The sequence below is a fragment of the Poecilia latipinna genome, unplaced genomic scaffold (genome assembly GCF_001443285.1).
Source record: "Poecilia latipinna isolate Pla-1442-1.1 unplaced genomic scaffold, P_latipinna-1.0 Scaffold93, whole genome shotgun sequence".
Lineage (NCBI taxonomy): Eukaryota > Metazoa > Chordata > Actinopteri > Cyprinodontiformes > Poeciliidae > Poecilia > Poecilia latipinna.
In genome coordinates, this window is record NW_015112709.1 from 48,612 (window position 1) to 66,733 (window position 18,122).

General features: G+C 38.3%; 1 protein-coding gene across 2 annotated transcripts in view; it reads right to left on the reverse strand.

The window, feature by feature from the left end:
* Positions 1–18,122, reverse strand: part of LOC106941573 (ephrin type-A receptor 3-like) — an 80,263-nt gene that overhangs the window by 43,363 nt on the left and 18,778 nt on the right. The window contains exons 3-4 of one of the 2 annotated variants that reach the window (XM_015024639.1): positions 11,753–11,764; positions 10,347–11,007 (exon numbers count right to left, since the gene is read on the reverse strand). In XM_015024639.1, the coding sequence (XP_014880125.1) occupies positions 10,347–11,007; positions 11,753–11,764 (673 nt within the window). The remainder of the gene's footprint in view (positions 1–10,346; positions 11,008–11,752; positions 11,765–18,122) is intronic. The other variant, XM_015024649.1, reaches the window with a different exon arrangement.

Consider the following 18,122-nt stretch of genomic DNA (forward strand, 5'->3'; position numbering starts at 1 on the left):
AATTTCTTTAATATATGGTTAACCACAAAAACAATAACAAGTTTAGGAAGACTTGGCTTCCCCCCCCCCCCCTTTTTTTCTAAAGTATTTCAAAGGGGCGGCATTATGTATTTTCCAGACACATTGTGCTATTTCATAACACAATAAAATAACTAGGCTATCTTCAGTTGTAAAAACTCTGTATATATACCAAACATAACTTTTGATTCCTTGAAATTGTTCATACATCTATTTCAGCACGTTGTCACCACACTGCTCCTCCATGATGCTGTCTACAATGGTACTTAGGGGCAATTTACTGAAGGAGTCCATATGATGAGCTCAGCAGACTCGCAGTTTGCCAATTTCTGCTGCAGCTAGTCTGGAGGGGCTGAGAGGAGAAAACTGTGCTCTGGGAGGCAGGAATTCAACTGAGGACTGCAGTTCCAAGCAGGAGGAGCTTTGTGGAAATAGGCAGTGTTTCCACAGGAGATTCAAGACTCCCTCAAACATGCATGAAATAATCAAAACAACACTCCAGGTATGTTTTCAAAGGGATTTACTTTACATAATACCTTCCTTCTCCCTTATTAAAGCTGAACCACAGACTGGTCATGTGGAGCATCCATGCATACACTGAGATGTCTCCATGGGAAATCATTTTAAAGGCACAAACCTAACTTTTCCCCAAAGTTTCTGGAAGAAAATCTAGAAAACCTAGTTAATGTATTAATTTATTTGTGAGGTGGGGGAAATTATGTTAAGAAATACTTGCTGAAACTTAATCACCAATGCCACAAGTTTAGGAAACCCTGTCGGCAATTATTTTCACAGCTCTATCGCAAAAAGGGCAGCACTCAGTCTTCTGACATATTTCACAAGGCTGAAGCATGGAGAGGGATGGATTGACTTTTGCTTCTTCTATTATTTCTCATATTTTCTCAAATCCAGAGGTCCTCTCGTGAAAGCTTTGCATTACTAATAATTCCTAGTATACATTAAAATAATGTTTCTGTTACATTTGTTTTAAAAGGATTTGAGTGGTTAGGGGTCCCAATAATTGTGCCACTGGGAATTTAGTTAAAAACAAGTCGTCTCATTAGAGTTTATGTTTTTCCCACATCAAATAAACAGACACACATTAAAGGTTGGATTTCTGTAAATTTGTCTGTGTGCAGTTATGGAGCTATTTCTTGGAAGTCTTTTTAAACAACTATTAAATGGGTGCGAGTAAAATTGTCTGTATCTATCAGTTGATGATGCATTTAAAGAATCTACTGCAGATATACATGCAATGACACACCACACATACACCTATAAATGACCTACTGTAAAGATGTTCAGTCAGCTAGCATGGGCCTCTCAAACAAACAAACGCTCCATGCATTCAGACCTCCATCAGTCTCCTGGCATCATTCTGTTTCTGTGCATTGGTGTATACGCGTGTGCGTGCGTGTGTGTGTTTGTGTGTATGCGTGAGCCTCAGAGTTAAGTTGAATTCCTGAGCCTGTGGTTACCAACAGCTTTGAAGTCCCAGCAGCACCAGGGCCCCGGGGTGACAGGCTTTACCCGCTGCCCCCAGCCTGCATTGGAAGGCCCACAAAAGAGAAAAGCAAACAGGCAATAATACCCAGAATGAACAAACCTTTTCTGCGTCCCTGGCTACAGCTTCCTTTGCTATCCCATGCCAGAAACACATTCACACACACTCAGAAGCACTCACGAAATCCACTGATATGAGCCACTTTATGTGTGCAAACACATAAAGTGTGTAAATTAAATGGGGCTGACATACATTGTATCAGAAAATGGTGGCTCAATTTTCACTTACTAATGTACTGTATTTGATTTAAGAAGATATTAAATTATTGAAAAGTTTCCTTGTTTGGTATGCACTGTACTAATTTAGGCTGAATTTGAAAATACTGTATAATCATACTCTATTTTTTGGTTATTGGGACTTCTTTCCTTACACACGTAACTCTTCTGCTGCTTTATGGAGAGAGTGAATATGATTACTGATATGTTATCAGCATGACATTCCTAGCTCCACTTTTATTTTATTTCCACAATAAGGATGAACTTATAGAAAAAGTTAGGGCTGATGTTAATAATTTACAACCAGTATCAACATGATCTTTTTGTATTGCAAACAATGGAAAATGGACAACAAAAAAATATGTTATAAAAAGTACCAACATAGATCTGTGAGCTATTTTAGCCACATTTGAAGACCTGCAAACTAAGTTTGTCACAACACAAACATTTCAAATGATACTAAGAAAAGTCTATGCTCAATATGATTTACAATGCTGTAGGAAAATATTTTGAAGAGATAGGATTCTTTATATTTTAAATATAATTACAGTCTACCATTTGTGTGTGTTAATTAAGCACATTAGTCTCCTAGCCTCTACAACTACATTTAGGAGTGATACAGTACCATTAATTTGCATCGCAGTAGAACAAAGCATTGTGTGATTTGAATGGAAGATGGTTCTGAAAGTGCGTCTCAGACAGACAGAACACTGTCACTGTGTAGCCCATACATAAACACACACTCTTACCGTCTTTTAAGTATTGATTATATCCAAATTTCAGTTATTTTGAAAATCCCCAGAAAACTCAAACTTAGAAAAGTGTATTACTTGCTTTACATTAAAAAAAAATATACATTTTATTTAAACAACTCAAATGCTTGAGTAAGGGAAAAAATAATATATGTCTTCCAAATCTAACAAATCCTGTTAGTTTTAGGGCAAAGTTGATCCAGGACACACTACACAATATTGGTCAGCGCCATCGACTGATGTTTTCCTTTTTGTATTTAGGCCAATGGAATTCCACAAGCTTTACATTGATCAAAACTGATTTTAGGGCAATCAATTGGTGCTTCCTGATAAGTTCAAACCACTAAGACCAGCAAATAAAAGCATTATCAAAAGATATGCTTAGACTTTATGTTTTTAATGGCCATTTGTTGAATTGCTTTCAGCTTTGGGCTTGAAGAATCATGACTTTAATCTGTTTTATTTAACGTTATACATTATGGAAATTACATTTTCCTACTTTTCTGTCACATTACAGTCGAATCAATCAAAATGACAAATACAATGGCATTTAGGGCAATGCAGGAAGTAAATAAATTAAATGGGTTACATAGCTTAGAATGATAGGAAGAGAAGGTTATTTTTGAATGTAAATCGAAGGAAGTGTAAATATCCGCAAAAGTTAAACTAATCGTTATCATAGGGAATTAATGTAAACTAGGTTTCTTTAGAACATAAACTAATGAAATATTTACAACAAATTGTGTGATTACTGATTTGTAGAGGCTAATGACGTAACCATGTCAACCATCCCAACATATTTATGAAACAATTCTTCTTAAATATCCGAGCATGACATTTTTCTTGCACTTTCAGAATCAGGACTGCATCTCTTATTCAGATTCTAGGATGTTTAAACAAACCGTGAACTGGATTATAATACGGGGCACAGATTTTTTCTTTATTTTTCTGTGACAAACTTTAAGCTTTGAAACAATATTTTGTGGCTAATCTAACCTAATGGCCCAGTTGTTTTCAAACCAGGAGGCTTTAGAGTGCAAATAGATCCCCAGGTAACCTATTCAACTTTAGATGCAGTATTATGATCCCTTATGTGATCATAAAAGTGACTTTTAAACTATGAAACATCTGACCAGTGTTCTAGGTTTATAGAAAACGTCTCCAGAGTGAGTTCCTATAGTTACCTTTGCAAATGGAATACACTGTAAAGCCATTTCTGTAAAATCTAAAGGAGCTTTCTGGCAGCTGGAGGCCAGGACGTACTGTAGGTAACTTTTTACATTAGTGTTACTGTATGTACGACTGATGAAGGAATGCTGCATTTTAATGTAGATGTTTGCACATAGTTTCCGAGGGGCAAATGGCTCAAGTTTTCCATTCATCCATTTTCTATACCAATCTAATCCTGTTCAGGGTCGCAGGGGGTTCTGAAGCCTTCCAGCGGTCAACGTGAGAGTAGTGGAGCCCAACCTGGACAGATCACCAGTCTATTATGGCGAGAGGGCCCGGGTGTAGATTTGAATCTGGCAAATATACTGTTAACAGTCTGGTTCAAGACCTTTCGTATGAGAACACTCAACTCAGGGCTTGTCCTTCTTTTCCCGCCTCTGTTCGTCTTTTCAGGTTCAAGAGGGCTAAATGCCAGGGAGCACACAGCCAAAGAGCTGCAGCAGCAAAAGCCTCCACTCTAAGCTAAACTGACAAGAGAAGAGGAGAGGAGACTTAAGCAACAGAACACCAGTGTTACAACAGAGCTCTGTACTGTATCCTTGGTTCACCCAAACAAGCATGCACAGGAAAGATTGAATTGATCTGACTGCCTGGATTCGGTTTAGAAATTTGTAGCGGAAGTGTATGATACTCAGCCGTAAAAAATGAAGGTGCCCTTTAATAGGGAATTTCCACTAGGAACAGGACTCTGTAGTGCCTGTCGTTCACCCATTGTGAGTGAACGCCGACACAGACAATGCGATGAAAAGGGTCACAGCTCACACATATAAATATACGGTATGCAAACACATGCTTGGGTATAGATCCAAAGTAACTGAGTATTTTTCTTCAGTCCTGGACAAGAGGAAGACACTGTGCTTACTGCAACTCATGGGGGACAGGCAGCACCACTGCTGTGTGTGTGTGTGTGTGTGTGTATGGATTTCAAAGGGGTTTGTGAGTGTGTGTGGAACTGTCGTGTTTTTGTGAGAGCCGGGTGGTTATATAATGGCCAACAAAAACAAACAGAGTCCTTCCAAGGGGACAAGGGGAGAGCCAGCAGCTCCATGTATTCACAGCACTCAATCTCAACAGTCTGGCAGACAAATATACAAAAAAATGGAGTTCAAAGAGCAATGTGTTTGATGAAAATCATGAGGAAAGAGTCAGCACAAATGTGGGAGCTCTGCAGTGACGCATCAGTTTAATTTATTAATTAGAGTAAAAAAAAAAAACACACACCGTATTATAACAATGATATTTTCATATTTTATCCATTATAGTTAAATGTACTATACTTTAGATCCCTAAAAAGGAACAGTGAGTACGGTAATAAAGAAATCTTTATTGAATCATAAAATAAAAGTTGAATTATATAAATTTGATTACTTCTGACTCAAGAGCAAACTTTTTTTTTCCAAACATCTGTGAGAAAGAGAGCAAAAATCTATCTGTGTGCTCTCACCAGGTTCTACGCAGAGGCAGACTCGCAGCCACAATGTCATTACAGAAAATCATTTAATTCATTGCGTGAGCGCACAATATTGCTGAACAGAGCTTTGGTTATTATTAAAAGCAAAAATAAATCAGCTCAGGCCCAGCCTAAGTATATGATTGGTCAAGTTGATGGAGGCTCGCGTGACAGCCTCAGTGGAAGATGTATAATGCGAGTTCAAAATGTCTGCTTGAGAGCGAAGCAATTCTGTGCACAAGGGCAGCCGCTAAATCACTTAAGCTGGAGAGTGAAGAGTGATATAAAACATTTGACGTGATATGGACCAAGTGCTTTGAACTCGGCAGCCAAGACCATCAGGCAGCGGGATGAGAAGAACGTGTGGGACGAAAGAGAAGGAGCAATCACCAGACATTTTGGTTTGATTTTGGACAGCTAGAAACTCCCAAAAAATAAATAAATTAAATATGTTGATTGTGTTTGTATTTATATTTTATGCATGATATGTAGCTAAAATGTGAATCAAATTTTTTTTATAAATGTATATTAATATTAATATTAAATTAGTTATACTTTTGAAGGAAAAAAGGATGCATAGAAAAGTACTTTGTATATAAAATTTAATTTTATTAATTATATTTTAATTATGTTTCATTTTTATTGCTGAGAGGACAAAATTGTTAATATGAGCAACATTTAAAATGTATTACAGTTTAATCAGAAGGATGAATTGTAATTTATGATTTAATTAATTTAAAGGAAGTTTTTGGTAAAGTGTCTCAACATTTATTATGAACTAACACTCTATAAATAAATTGCATTGAATTGAATGCTAATTATGACATTCAATTTCCCAGGTAAAAGTCTTGTTGAAATTAAAATGTATTTTTCTAGACTGACCTAGACTTGGTTGATATAATAAATCAAGTCTAGGTCACAGAGATATATTGTTTAAGTCTAAAAGGACTAAGAGAAATTGAACAATATTGAAAGCGGGAAACTGACAAAACAAGACATTTATGTATAAAGCTAGACTCTTCAATTCAAATAAAAGAATTTCAGACAAATGATGCAAATGAGTTTGAAGAAGATTCGATAGTGTGTCTTTGTACAAAGATTTTTTTTTTTTTCTGCAGTACAATGCATATTGTGGAGCTGGCTAGTTTCAGGGCTTTGTTTCTTGATAAATCCAGCAAGAATGTAAACCTGGATCTCCTCTCACCGTACAGCAGAACAGCTGCTTGCCCATGCAACACATAGACACACACACTGACACACAATCCTCTCAACACACACACACGCACACACAGTTTTCACAAACAGGCCGCCGTTAGCTGTTTTAGGATCAAATTAAGGTTGCAGGAATTTCACACTGATGGTAGATAGGAGTTGGTTCACCTGCTCCATTTTGTTGTATTGACAGATGAAAGACGGACTTAGAGAGATTAGATCTGGCTTCACATTTGTGTGGAAAAGCTGAAGGCTTCTTGCAAGATATACAGTAATCCAGACGAGTGACACCACTATACATGTTGGACATTTCAGATTACCCTGCATCAGCGCTGAGTTTCTACATGATGAATAAATCAATTGACACCAGCTGCTCTGATAAGCATCGTATAGCTAAAATATGTTCACATGAATACTCATTGAATCGTTTTAGTAATGCATTCAGTCTTCCACAAAAAAAAAAAAAAAAAAAAAAAAATGTCCTCCCGTATATCTGCAGCTCGGATATGTACTCTCACGGCCTCACCCAGGCAGAGTGTGTGTTTTCTTTCAACGGCGCCACTGAAAAAACAGTCTGACATTTAGCCAGCAACTCTGGCCTTGAGCACAAGCAAACAAACACGGACACAAAATTACATCCCAACAACGCACTGATCGTCTGTTACTAGTGTGTACTCAAATAATTAAGCTAAACATACTTTAGAGTCTCTGGAAACAAAAACAACTATTCTCACAATCCCACTAATAAAATATTTTACTGAAATAGCAGCAACTACATTAAAGTATTGCTGAAAATAAAAATAAAGGTTATTTTAATAATTTCACCACTCTTTAGTAAATCTTTCTCCTGTCTTCTTTCATTTGAAAACATGCAGTGGTGTGAAAAAGCATTTAAGTCTTTCCAGATTTTTTCCATCGATGCTTCTTTGTTCCCAGATTATAAAAAAACAAACAAAAAAAACAACAACAAAAAAAAAAAAAATCAAAGATACCCTGAGTAAGTACAAAAACAGTTTTTAAATTATGATTTTATTTAATCTAGGGGAACATTTGATTCAAACCAGCATGGCATTTTGTGAAAATATGAATACACCAGAAACCTAAAAGACATGCATTTGAATAAATTTGGGATGTTTTTGATGAATCAAAAAAAAAAATCTCATGGAGTAGTTTTTGGAAGATCACTCTGTAGAGATTTTTAATCGGTTCATGTTTTTTCTTATTGTAGATGATGACTCGCACTGTATTTCTTTGAACTCCCAAAGCTTTAGAAAACACATGACGCCTGGCTTTTTAAGATTATTTAGCCTACTTTATGTTGTCAGGGAGATTGTTTTGAGTGATTCTTCAGCACAAATAGTAACCAGATCTGGGTGTGGCTAGTAAAGTTGAACATAGGAGTCCACAATTTACAATTCACAATTTAAAAATGGGGGAATTTTCTATTTTCGTCTATGGCTTTGGTGGATAGTTTTTTTTTTTTTTTTTTTTTTTTTGCAATAAAAATGTAATTTGAAAACTTACATTAAAAAAAAAAAGTGCAGTTAATTTTTCACAGCTGATTTTGCAGTTTTAGCTCAGAAATGATAGACATTTTTAACAGATTTCTCAATGTAAAATCACAGCGGGTTGTTCAAATACAGTTATAGGTTTTCATGTCCAGCTTCAATAAAATTTAAAATAGATCACAGACTAATGCGATAAAGCTTCACAACATGTGCCGGCTTGAGCATCTGTAACATGTGTATACTTGATAAACCATCCCTCACGCATCTGTTTCTATCATTTTTCTCCATGTGTGCAGCCTTGTAAATATGTTTTCCTCCTCTTTATGGTACCAGCATATATGGTGACCTAACGCCATTTGGCCATCTATCTGTTAACACAGAGGGCCTGGTGAGCGTGCGGCATGATGGGGGCCCCTGACGGCTGCTTGCAGGGGGCTGCAGGGGCCCCTTGGTGCAGCTGTCCCACTCCATAGTAACACAAGACCTTATTAGAGTCCATTAGAGCACTCTGAAACTAATAAGAGATTGTCAAATACATCCAAACATTCACACAATTCACAGAGACGCAGGAAGCGAATGGAGGGTGACAGTGAAGTGGGAGGGGTGAGGGCTTGCGTGTGCGTGAGTGTGAGTGTGTGTGTGTCCGTGTGTGTGGTTGTGTTGATGGGAGTGCAACATATATTTCCATAACATCATTCCACTATATCTATCAAACTTATTTTGTTAATTTTTTGAGAAAAGCCTGAATAACAGAAAAATGCAACAAAAATATGACAGGTTCTGTACTTTTTCTAGCTTCTGAAATATATATTAATTTGATATATATTTCATTTCCGGCCTCTTGTTTATTATGTTGTTTTTTTCTGACTTTATCCAGCCATGCTGACTAAAATTATCCTTGCATCTGGGCGATGAGAAAATGCTTGTCTGGAGTCCAGAGTTCCAGAAAAAGAGCGTCCCCTGGCCCTGACAGCAGGGGCTTGACCCAGTAGACCGCCTTTGATCTTTAATTAACACCGGGCATGTCTCTGGAGAGAAAAGCACTGATGAACAAGGAACCATTTGGGACAAGCTACAAAAGCTGAGAATGCAATATTGAATATTCTTTGCTGTAGTCCTCAGTGTTGTTTCTGCTTTAAAGTCATTGTAGGAAGTATTTACTGGTATACACATCTAGAGACGGGCGTTTTGTAAAAAAGCTCAAGATCAGTAAGATTACGTTCTCTGTCGGAGTCTCAAGTCTTTTGCAGCTTCTAACAAGTTTTCTTTCACAATTGCCCTGTTTTTAACTCCATTTATCTTCCCATCAACTCTGACCAGTTTCCGTGTCCCAACTGAAAAATCCCCTCAGCATAACATTGCAACTACCATTCTTCGCCCTGAGGATGGTGTAATTAGAGTTTGTTTCACACTCTACATAGCATTTGGTGTAAATGCCAAAAGAAATATGCTTAGATCACTAAATTAGGAAAGACATTTGAGCTATGTGGCTGAGACCTCTACAAGTTTCCTTCCAGGTTTCTTCTGTATCCTGCATGGATTGTGACAAACTGCAAACAAAACTTACTTTATGGCTTTCTTTCATACGTGGCTTCTTATTAGCACATCTTTAAAGACTGGACTGTGATCCACATCTAATGGCAGATGGGTATCTGCCACTGCTCCAGAGTTTAAAACATTTAAAATTGATCAATTATGTCCTCCCGCTTCACATCTACATTCTAGTTTGTGTTGGTCTGTGAGAACGTTTTGCAAGGACCAAAACATGTGTGAAGATTGTGCAAGCAGCAGAACAGTCATGACGACCAGACAATGATATACAAATACATTTACATCAATCTCAGTTTAACCTCCTGTCATACTTCCCCCCGCACCCACAGTCATCACCACAGCTATTCCATTGTAACTCACTCCAGTCTACTCCCTTTGTTGGACCTGTCTTTGCAGTTCTAGCTAAAATCTTCCAAAGATAATGATGTGTCAAAGAAAAGGTTACTACCAAATCACTACCGGCTGCACCCGCCTGCTGACGGACCTGGATAACACATCGTCTACATATAGAGAGATACATGCGTACAGCTGGACAACCTATCCAGAGACACCTTGGGAGCCTTGGATTTGTTTGAAGGTTTCCCAAACAGAATGAATCCACAGTCAAATACGTAATGTGCACACAAAGACCAAGTATTTCACATTAAAACCCTTAAACTGACAGATATGAAGTGTAGGAGTCTTTACATCAATCTTTTCTCGCAGCCTCGGAAAGGTCTTTAACTTATGTGGATCAGAGAGGTTCCACACACAGGAAGAGATGAGACATTGGACATTATAGAATACAATATATATATATATATATATATATATATGTGTACACATATAAAAACAAATGTTTCTTACTTTGGCAGGTGCTGATTCTCTCCTCGTATCCTGGGTTACAGAGACACTTCCCAATAGGCACAAGCCACTCCCCCTCTGTGCTACAGTACATTCGTGGGGGTTCCTCCTCTTTTGAGTAATTGACACACAAGCCTTTGACCTCAACCAGGGACTGGGAGTCCATGGGCACAGTGTCAGGGAAGGAGGCCAAATTCTTCACAGTTTGCGGACACTTTTTAAAGTAAACTCTGACTGAGACTAAAGCCACGCAGGCACCCACGTCCTGGAATGCCAGGTAGAAACCTTTCTTGCTCAAAGGGCCCACCTCCCGCACCTCGGTGTTGAGCTTGAGGATGCGATCTCCAAGGTCTGTTTGGGTAAAGCTCTCATCGGCAGCAATGGTGTCAATCTTCTGAAACTGATGCTCCCTGAAGTGGCTTCCCTGGTCATCGTCTGTCTCCAGGTAGAGGAGGTTAAAAGTCTCCTTACATGTGCCAAGGACCAGCGGGATGGAGTTGCAGTCCCGCAGGGTGAACTTCAGCTCCACGTAGATCTTCTGCGCCGACTGGCGAGGGATCCAGTTGGTGCGAAGCCAGTTGTTCTGGCTGTACTCCATCACGTTGCAGACCTGGAAGGTCCTGATGGGGGTGTAGTGCTCGTCCACACCACTGATCTCCTCCCACTGCAACAAACAAAAAGAGGGAGGGGTCCAAAGGAGAAGCAGAGGGAAGCAGGAAGGAAATAAAAAGAACAGAAATACAGCGAATAAAGAAAGTAATGAGAAAATTAGGAAGTGAGAATGAAGAATAAAGATGGTGAAAAGAGAAGAAAATAGAGGCAAAGAGATTCATATAATGTTGAAGACAATTAGGGGTTTGGAATTAGAGGAAAAAAGAGGGGAGGAGGGGAGATAGAGAGAAAAATAGTTATCTCCACCCTGTAACCATTTAATGATGAATTATTTAGATCCAGATTCATTCTTTCTGAATACTAAACATCTAATAAACACTTAAGGGTGAAAAAAAATCACACTACCAGATCTTTTGTAAATGATTCAAATTAATTAAAAGCAAACTTGCTGCCATAGCCAATTTTTCTCTATTAGGGTGCTATGAAAATATCTCTAAGATAAGCCATGAAGTGTGATGTTTCCATCTCAGTTGCTCTAAATTTGTGTGAAGCTGCATAATTAATATTAAATATTAACAAAAATCTCATAGTGTTTTGTTTTTCCACCCTTACACTAACATGATCTCTTTAATTTCTCTAATAGTGAGGACTTTCAAGCTGTAGTCTTTGTTATTTGCATCACAGAACTACTTCTACTTAAAAAAGAAAACGTGCTGAATCCACTAAATGAAACAAAAAGAAGCTACGAGGTATAGACAGATGTGAGTGTATACCAGGAACGTTCGTGTCTATCTTACATTTTCCCTCCACTGGGAGAAAGCAAAGAGAGGAGAGGAGAAAAAGAGAGCTGGGTCATTCCTTTTGAATTCAACACAGCGGGAAGACTCATTGATCATGCTCTTCGGCTCTGCTGTCCGGGCAAATCAACACTGAGTCACAGCAATGAGGGATGGACACCTGTAACAGTGGGCTTATAATGGTTAAGATGAGATAATGGGTGTAAATGAGCAAATGGTTTTCCCTTTTCTTTTTAGTGAAGTTTTAATATAAATTTAAGTCTCTCTGTTGTGTTCAGATATGAAAGAGTTCATTATATGACGGAGACCTGAAAAGTTATTAGTACAGACGTAGCTTTTTTTTTTTTTTCAGATTTTGGTGGATTTCAATTAGTGCATTTAAGATTTTCTGCAATAAAAAGAGAAATTATTTTTACACATTAACAGTTCAGAACTGAACTGTGCATGTGTATTTAATTCGCTCTAAATCACAATGTAAAACTACATTCCACATGCATCTATGGCTGCATGTGTTTTTGGGGTAAAGTCTGATATTTCTGTCGATTCTTCTTAGAAAAACATTAAAAGTAACTGGATTTATGCCTGGACTTTGGCTAGGCCATTCTACCTCAACACTATGCCTACATTTACACAATTTCAAATGGTAAATCTTGCTGTATATTTAGTGCACACGTTCCCTGAATTTAGCTCTATCAAAAGTTACATCAACTCTGAGCATTCATATCCGTATTGAGATTAAAATACATACACAGGGACTCTATCTAATAATTATGTAACCTCTGAACTCTATTGGTTGGACTGGACTAAAGGTGATCAGAGTAAAAGGGGCAAAATATAAAATTACAACACTGTCTTTGTAAAAAAAAAAAAAAAAGATTGAAAACTTTGCATCCTTTTTCATAGTTGAACGTTTTGTTGGTCACGTCTCATAAAATGACAGTAAAACACACTGAAGTTTTTCAGGCAAAATAAAAAAAAAAAATTAAGGGGTATGAGTGTTTTTGGAAGGCACAAAATACTTGGGATATTTGGAAGGCAGACAAAATTAAAAGCCTTAAAAAGTACAAGCAGAAGTCGTAAAAGAGAGGGACATAATTAAAGGAAATCTCAGAGGGAGAGATTTCGTTTGTGTGTAGTCTCTCCCGTCATGGTTCCTTTGGCATCGCCTCATTCATCTGAGAGCAGTGAACGGTCCCTGAAGCTCTTACAATAACAGGGAAATGATGGGAGAATTCAAAGGAGTTAAATACAGAGCTGAAACTAAAGTTAACATTTCACCTGACTGTACTCACAGGTTTAAATGCTCAACTATAAATACAAGCACAAAATGATGTGATGACAAGTCAAAAGGGTTGCTGACAGACTTTAACAGAGCAGAAACCAAAAGGAGGACCAGCTTTGTCATAGTGATTAGTGACTGCTGACATTGTGTTTGATAAGAAAATCTACTTGTGTGAACACACTGACAAATGTGCATGCGTAAATGTGTTTCTCCATTACCATTAAAGATGTTGGTGTTTGTTTGCATTTTTAGGTCAACTTATCTTGTTTATTTTTTATTTATTTTTTTTTTTGCAGAGCAGCAGGTTTCCAGTTTTTCCAGCAATTCAGAAAAATATGCTTACTATGTCAAAATGATATTGGTACTAAGTGAATAATGTAGTATACACTAATACAACTGTGCTTAATTAAACTTTAAACAAGAGTCTGGACATTTAAATATTTTATTATTTACAACTGGATTTTTTTTTGTTATTTTAACTCTGATTTTATGTGTTGAAGTTAAATTTGTGAATAGTTTGTTCTAGATGCATGTCACCCCGTTTTAAATATGCTGGTTCTGACTCATGAATCACTTTGTATAGCTTGAGGCTACATATTTACTAATATTGAAGAGAACCATTTTAATATTCATAGGTATTGCACAACCTTGCTTTAGATAGATTTTCACCAGTTAACTACGGTCATTTAATAAATCAATGTTTCCAGTTGAAAGAAGTCATGGCTGTCCTATCTGCTTATTTTAATAAAAATCAAAGGAGTTCTAAGTTAACTGCATGAATCAAAGCATAACTTCTTCCATAGGGTTTCAATAGACTGTTGCTGAGTTTGAGACTTTACAATTTACAAACATGACAAAATTAGTTTGAGACTGCCTCCACAAAAGAGAAAGATTCACGATGAGTTAAATTTGACCACTACTTTGAGGTAATTATCTTGTTCTGCTGCATTCGGAGCATCTGTTTTTTCTGTTTGAAATGCTCCCTGGATTTTCTACTCTGGCTTCCTCTGCATGTGTGCATTTGTAAAACATCACAACTGCGTGCTGAGTCTACAGCTTTGACCTCAAGACCACATAAAGGACTTCATTTTGACAGCATGCTCTTACATTTCACTTCACTCTGCATGTCTTCATGCATCAGTCCCACATTTTAAGACAGTCTACATTTCAATATGTTTATTGTGAAATATCCAAGTGAGTTCAGACTGATACATGTACTTTCTCCTTTAGATAGGCCTATTCTGATTCACAAACGTTTGCAGAAGCCTCTAAAACGTGTAAGATATTATTGCAAGATCTTCACGACATAAAAACATAAATGCTCTGTTTTGTTTTCTAATGTTTTTCAAGAGTAAGTTGTGTTGCAGATGCATGCAGCTATATGAAGATTTGTATGAAATTTGTCAAGCTGAATGTTTTTTAATCGTGTGATTCACTCACCAATATATTGCTCCATAATAAAGGTCCTATTGTACATCCAGTAGTTAGTCTTTGCCCCTCTCAGACTTGCTGAACACGGAAGTTACTAACGATTTGGATTTGCAGTATATTAAATGAAGAGATAAGTGAAGACATGCAGTAAGTGTTACCTGTTGCAGGTAATATATAAGGTTTTAACAGAACCTCAGTTTAAAACTAAATCACCGGTTTAAACATGTGTCAACCTCTTACTGAGATGATGGAACTGTTGGACAGTTTCAAGTAGAGGAAATGGCATGATTAGCCATCTTTCCAAACATTATCAGTTTTATTTCATACCTCTTTAATATTTTTTTTTAGGAAACTAAAGGTGGATTATTTGCTAATCAGGAAAAAGAAAGCCATCACCTTATATTTCTCCAACGCAACTCTCCTCCTAGTTGTACTCTAATTGATATATAACAACACAGTGAGCCTACACCTACCTCTGTGACCTCTGACCTTGACCCTTAATGGTCGCAGCTGAGCCACAGGTTGCTGTGATGCTGCCCTGGGTTCTCTGATCTGTGCTGTAGGTGAAACAGCAAAACGGACGGTAATGAAATGTGGTAAGTTGAGCTGATCAACACATAGCTATGGCAACAGGCAGTCCTCAAAAGCACCTAGTCAGCACTCTAATTCACCTAGTTCAAAGATGTTAGGGTCTTTGGTAGTTAAAGGGGGGCTATATAGGGTGACAGAGCACTTAGATGTAACTGAGACTGACAGATTTCAGAGGAAGTAAAATAGATCAACACCTGCCAGGAGTCTAAAACATCTTTTTTTTCTGAATTTACTTCATTATTGAAACATATTCCACATTGGTGCTTTGAGATCTGAGTTCAGAATGTATTTTGATTAAATTGGCCATGAACCAACATAGTGTTGGGTTTGAGGATGATCTGACGAAGGGTGTTCTTTTTATGGCTTAGGGTTAAAAAAGAGCTTGAGTCATGCATGCAGTTGGCAGCTCCATCAAAGTCACGGCCTTGGCTCCAATACAAGATTTGTGCAATCATATATGATATCACTAGTTCTGAAAACATAACCTGATGTGCCAGATGGTTTGCTTCACGGAACCATCTGGAAAGTTCTTCTGGAGTTTTAAGTATGCTCAGAGAAAACATAATTGTAATCATTACTAAAACAAACAATGCTGCGTGACTAACGTATCAACTGTTGATACTGCCAGTGCAGGAGTGCTCTTAAAAGCTGAAATATCTACGATAATCCTCTGGTATAATACTCCCCTTTATTAATATGCATTAAACTCCACTCCTTGTTATGTCCTATCAAGAGAAGCTCCTCAAATGTAAAACACTTTTCTGTCCCGCACTGCATGTGCGAAAGCAGCTACCTAAACTTGTTTCAAACGAATTAATATTGGTAGCCATGAATGAAGATTTGAAATACTGCAGCAATAAGCCAAGTTCCTGGCAAAGACAGCCACGTTGTATCCCCCGTCGCTTTGAAGACTGTACTTCACTTTGTATGTACCCATTAATTCTATTCTGCATGCAGAGCCGGTGTCTGGGGTGTTGGTTTGTTGCTGAAGAATGCTTTCAAAGCATGCGAGAATGTAATCTTTAACAGTCTTTAGTGATGGGTTAAGCCCCCCGGACACTGCAAAGCAATCAGCCTGCCTCCCAGACAGATAACAGTATATCTGGATCAAACACACTCAAACACACAGACGCACAGCCATCAGTCCATTCGGTGGCTCCCGAGTGAACATCCTGGGGAGGCTAAGCTCTTAATTTGTTCTGACCAGAGCACGTTGCGTCTCCGTAGGCCAATAGCTGAAGCCTCTCTATCAGTGTGAATGAGTTTGTATCTGCGTGTATGTGTGAGGGAGGCAGAAAGGGTTCTCCGCCGTAGCCACACATTATGAGAAATCATTTCTGAGCAGCGGTCTCCGAGGGGCATGCTGCTTATCAGAGCGAAGTCAGTGGATGACGTGAGTAATTACAGATGATTCACCTTGAGGACCTGATCATCAGCAATATTTATCTGTGTCTGTGTCTCTGACTTTCTCCCCTCTGAGCTTTTCCTGCTGTCTTCGCAGGCTTCACCCTCCTTACTCATCTTTTTGATCTCCCTGTCACTCATTTCTCTTCCGTTCTCAAAAACGAAGGTTGTCTGGTCCGATGAGTCAGGCAGCATCATGCTGTGGGAAGTCTTTCTCATGAAAGAAGAATGGGTTTTATTCAAATAAGATGAAAAACTGAACTTTTTATCCAACATACAAAGTGCTAAATAAGATGGAAAACTCACGTTGGACATCTCCCTCGACACAGATATCTAGTGCGTATCATGGCAGTGGCAAATATTTCACTATATAAGCCAACATTTATCTGTCTACATCTCTGTCATTTTCTCCTTCTCTCACTTTCCTCTGCATTTCCAACATCCCTCCATCTATTCTTTCTCCTCATCTTTTCAACCCTTAGCTAATTCCCTGCTCATTCTGCTTGGAAAGGTTCTCCGTAGGGAATCACACCGACGGCCATTCTCACAGCACTTTTACAAATCGGATAACCACAAACGTCTTATCTAAACTAGTTCAAAGAAGAAAATGTGAAGTAAAACAGACATTTCTCTGCAAACTGCATAACCTCTGTCACACATTCCAATGGCCAGGGCTGTATCAAGTACCCGTATCAGTGCACATTTTCCTAGTTGCTCACACGCAAATAACTTTAGCCAGCACAACATCCATCTCTTCCGTCATTTAGTCGCACAGTTGCAATTGTGTAGTCTGCAATCGTCTGTAGACCAAATGGATTTTAAAGTGCATGCAGTTTTTTCTGTGATTTTTTTTTTTTTTTTTCATTGCGGTTGATCCTCATTGGAGAAGCTCGGCATACTCCGACAGTGCCAGCGCTGTATACGGCCGAAGGAAACTAGGTTTGGCAGTCCAATGGAACAAATGACGGGATTACCTTAAGCTACTGCCAAAGAGTAATTCTAACACTTAATAAAGGAAAAACAGGGAATTGTGTATGCGTGTGTGTGTGTGTGTGTGTGTGTGTATGTGTGTGAGGGGGAAAGTTTGTGTGAGTCTGTGTGAGAGAGAGTAAAAGAGAAGTGGGGGTGGTGGGTGACAGGAGGCCAGCCCAGAGGCGCAGGAGTCTAACTAGTTAGACAAATAAACACTGAACAAGAGCCCACTGGAGGGCTTTGGTGGAGAAAGACAGACTCGCAGATGATAGAGGCTGCATTTTCTTTTTTATTTCACAGCTTTTCCCTATAACTTCTTCACATAAAGCGTTGTACTATTCACAAAAATGTGATATGTTTCAAATTTGGGGGGGGGACAAAAAGGACAGTTCAAGATTTGTCAACATATGTTGGAGCTGCATAATGAGCAATATGCCATGTAAAATGTATTGTACTCTTATTCATACGTTGGTTTCATGATTGTAAACCAGAAGTCAAGTTTTTAAGGGGTGACAATGCATGTAAAAAAATTGTTTTGAAGCACACAGAATTATGAAAGTCTTCAAGAAAATAAGATTGTGGTGATCAAGGGCGTAGGAACGAGTCTGTCATTGGGGGGGACGCATATCGGAAACGTTTGTGAATTTCCAGTCAGATGTTGAGCGGCTGCAGGGGTTAACCACGTTGGAG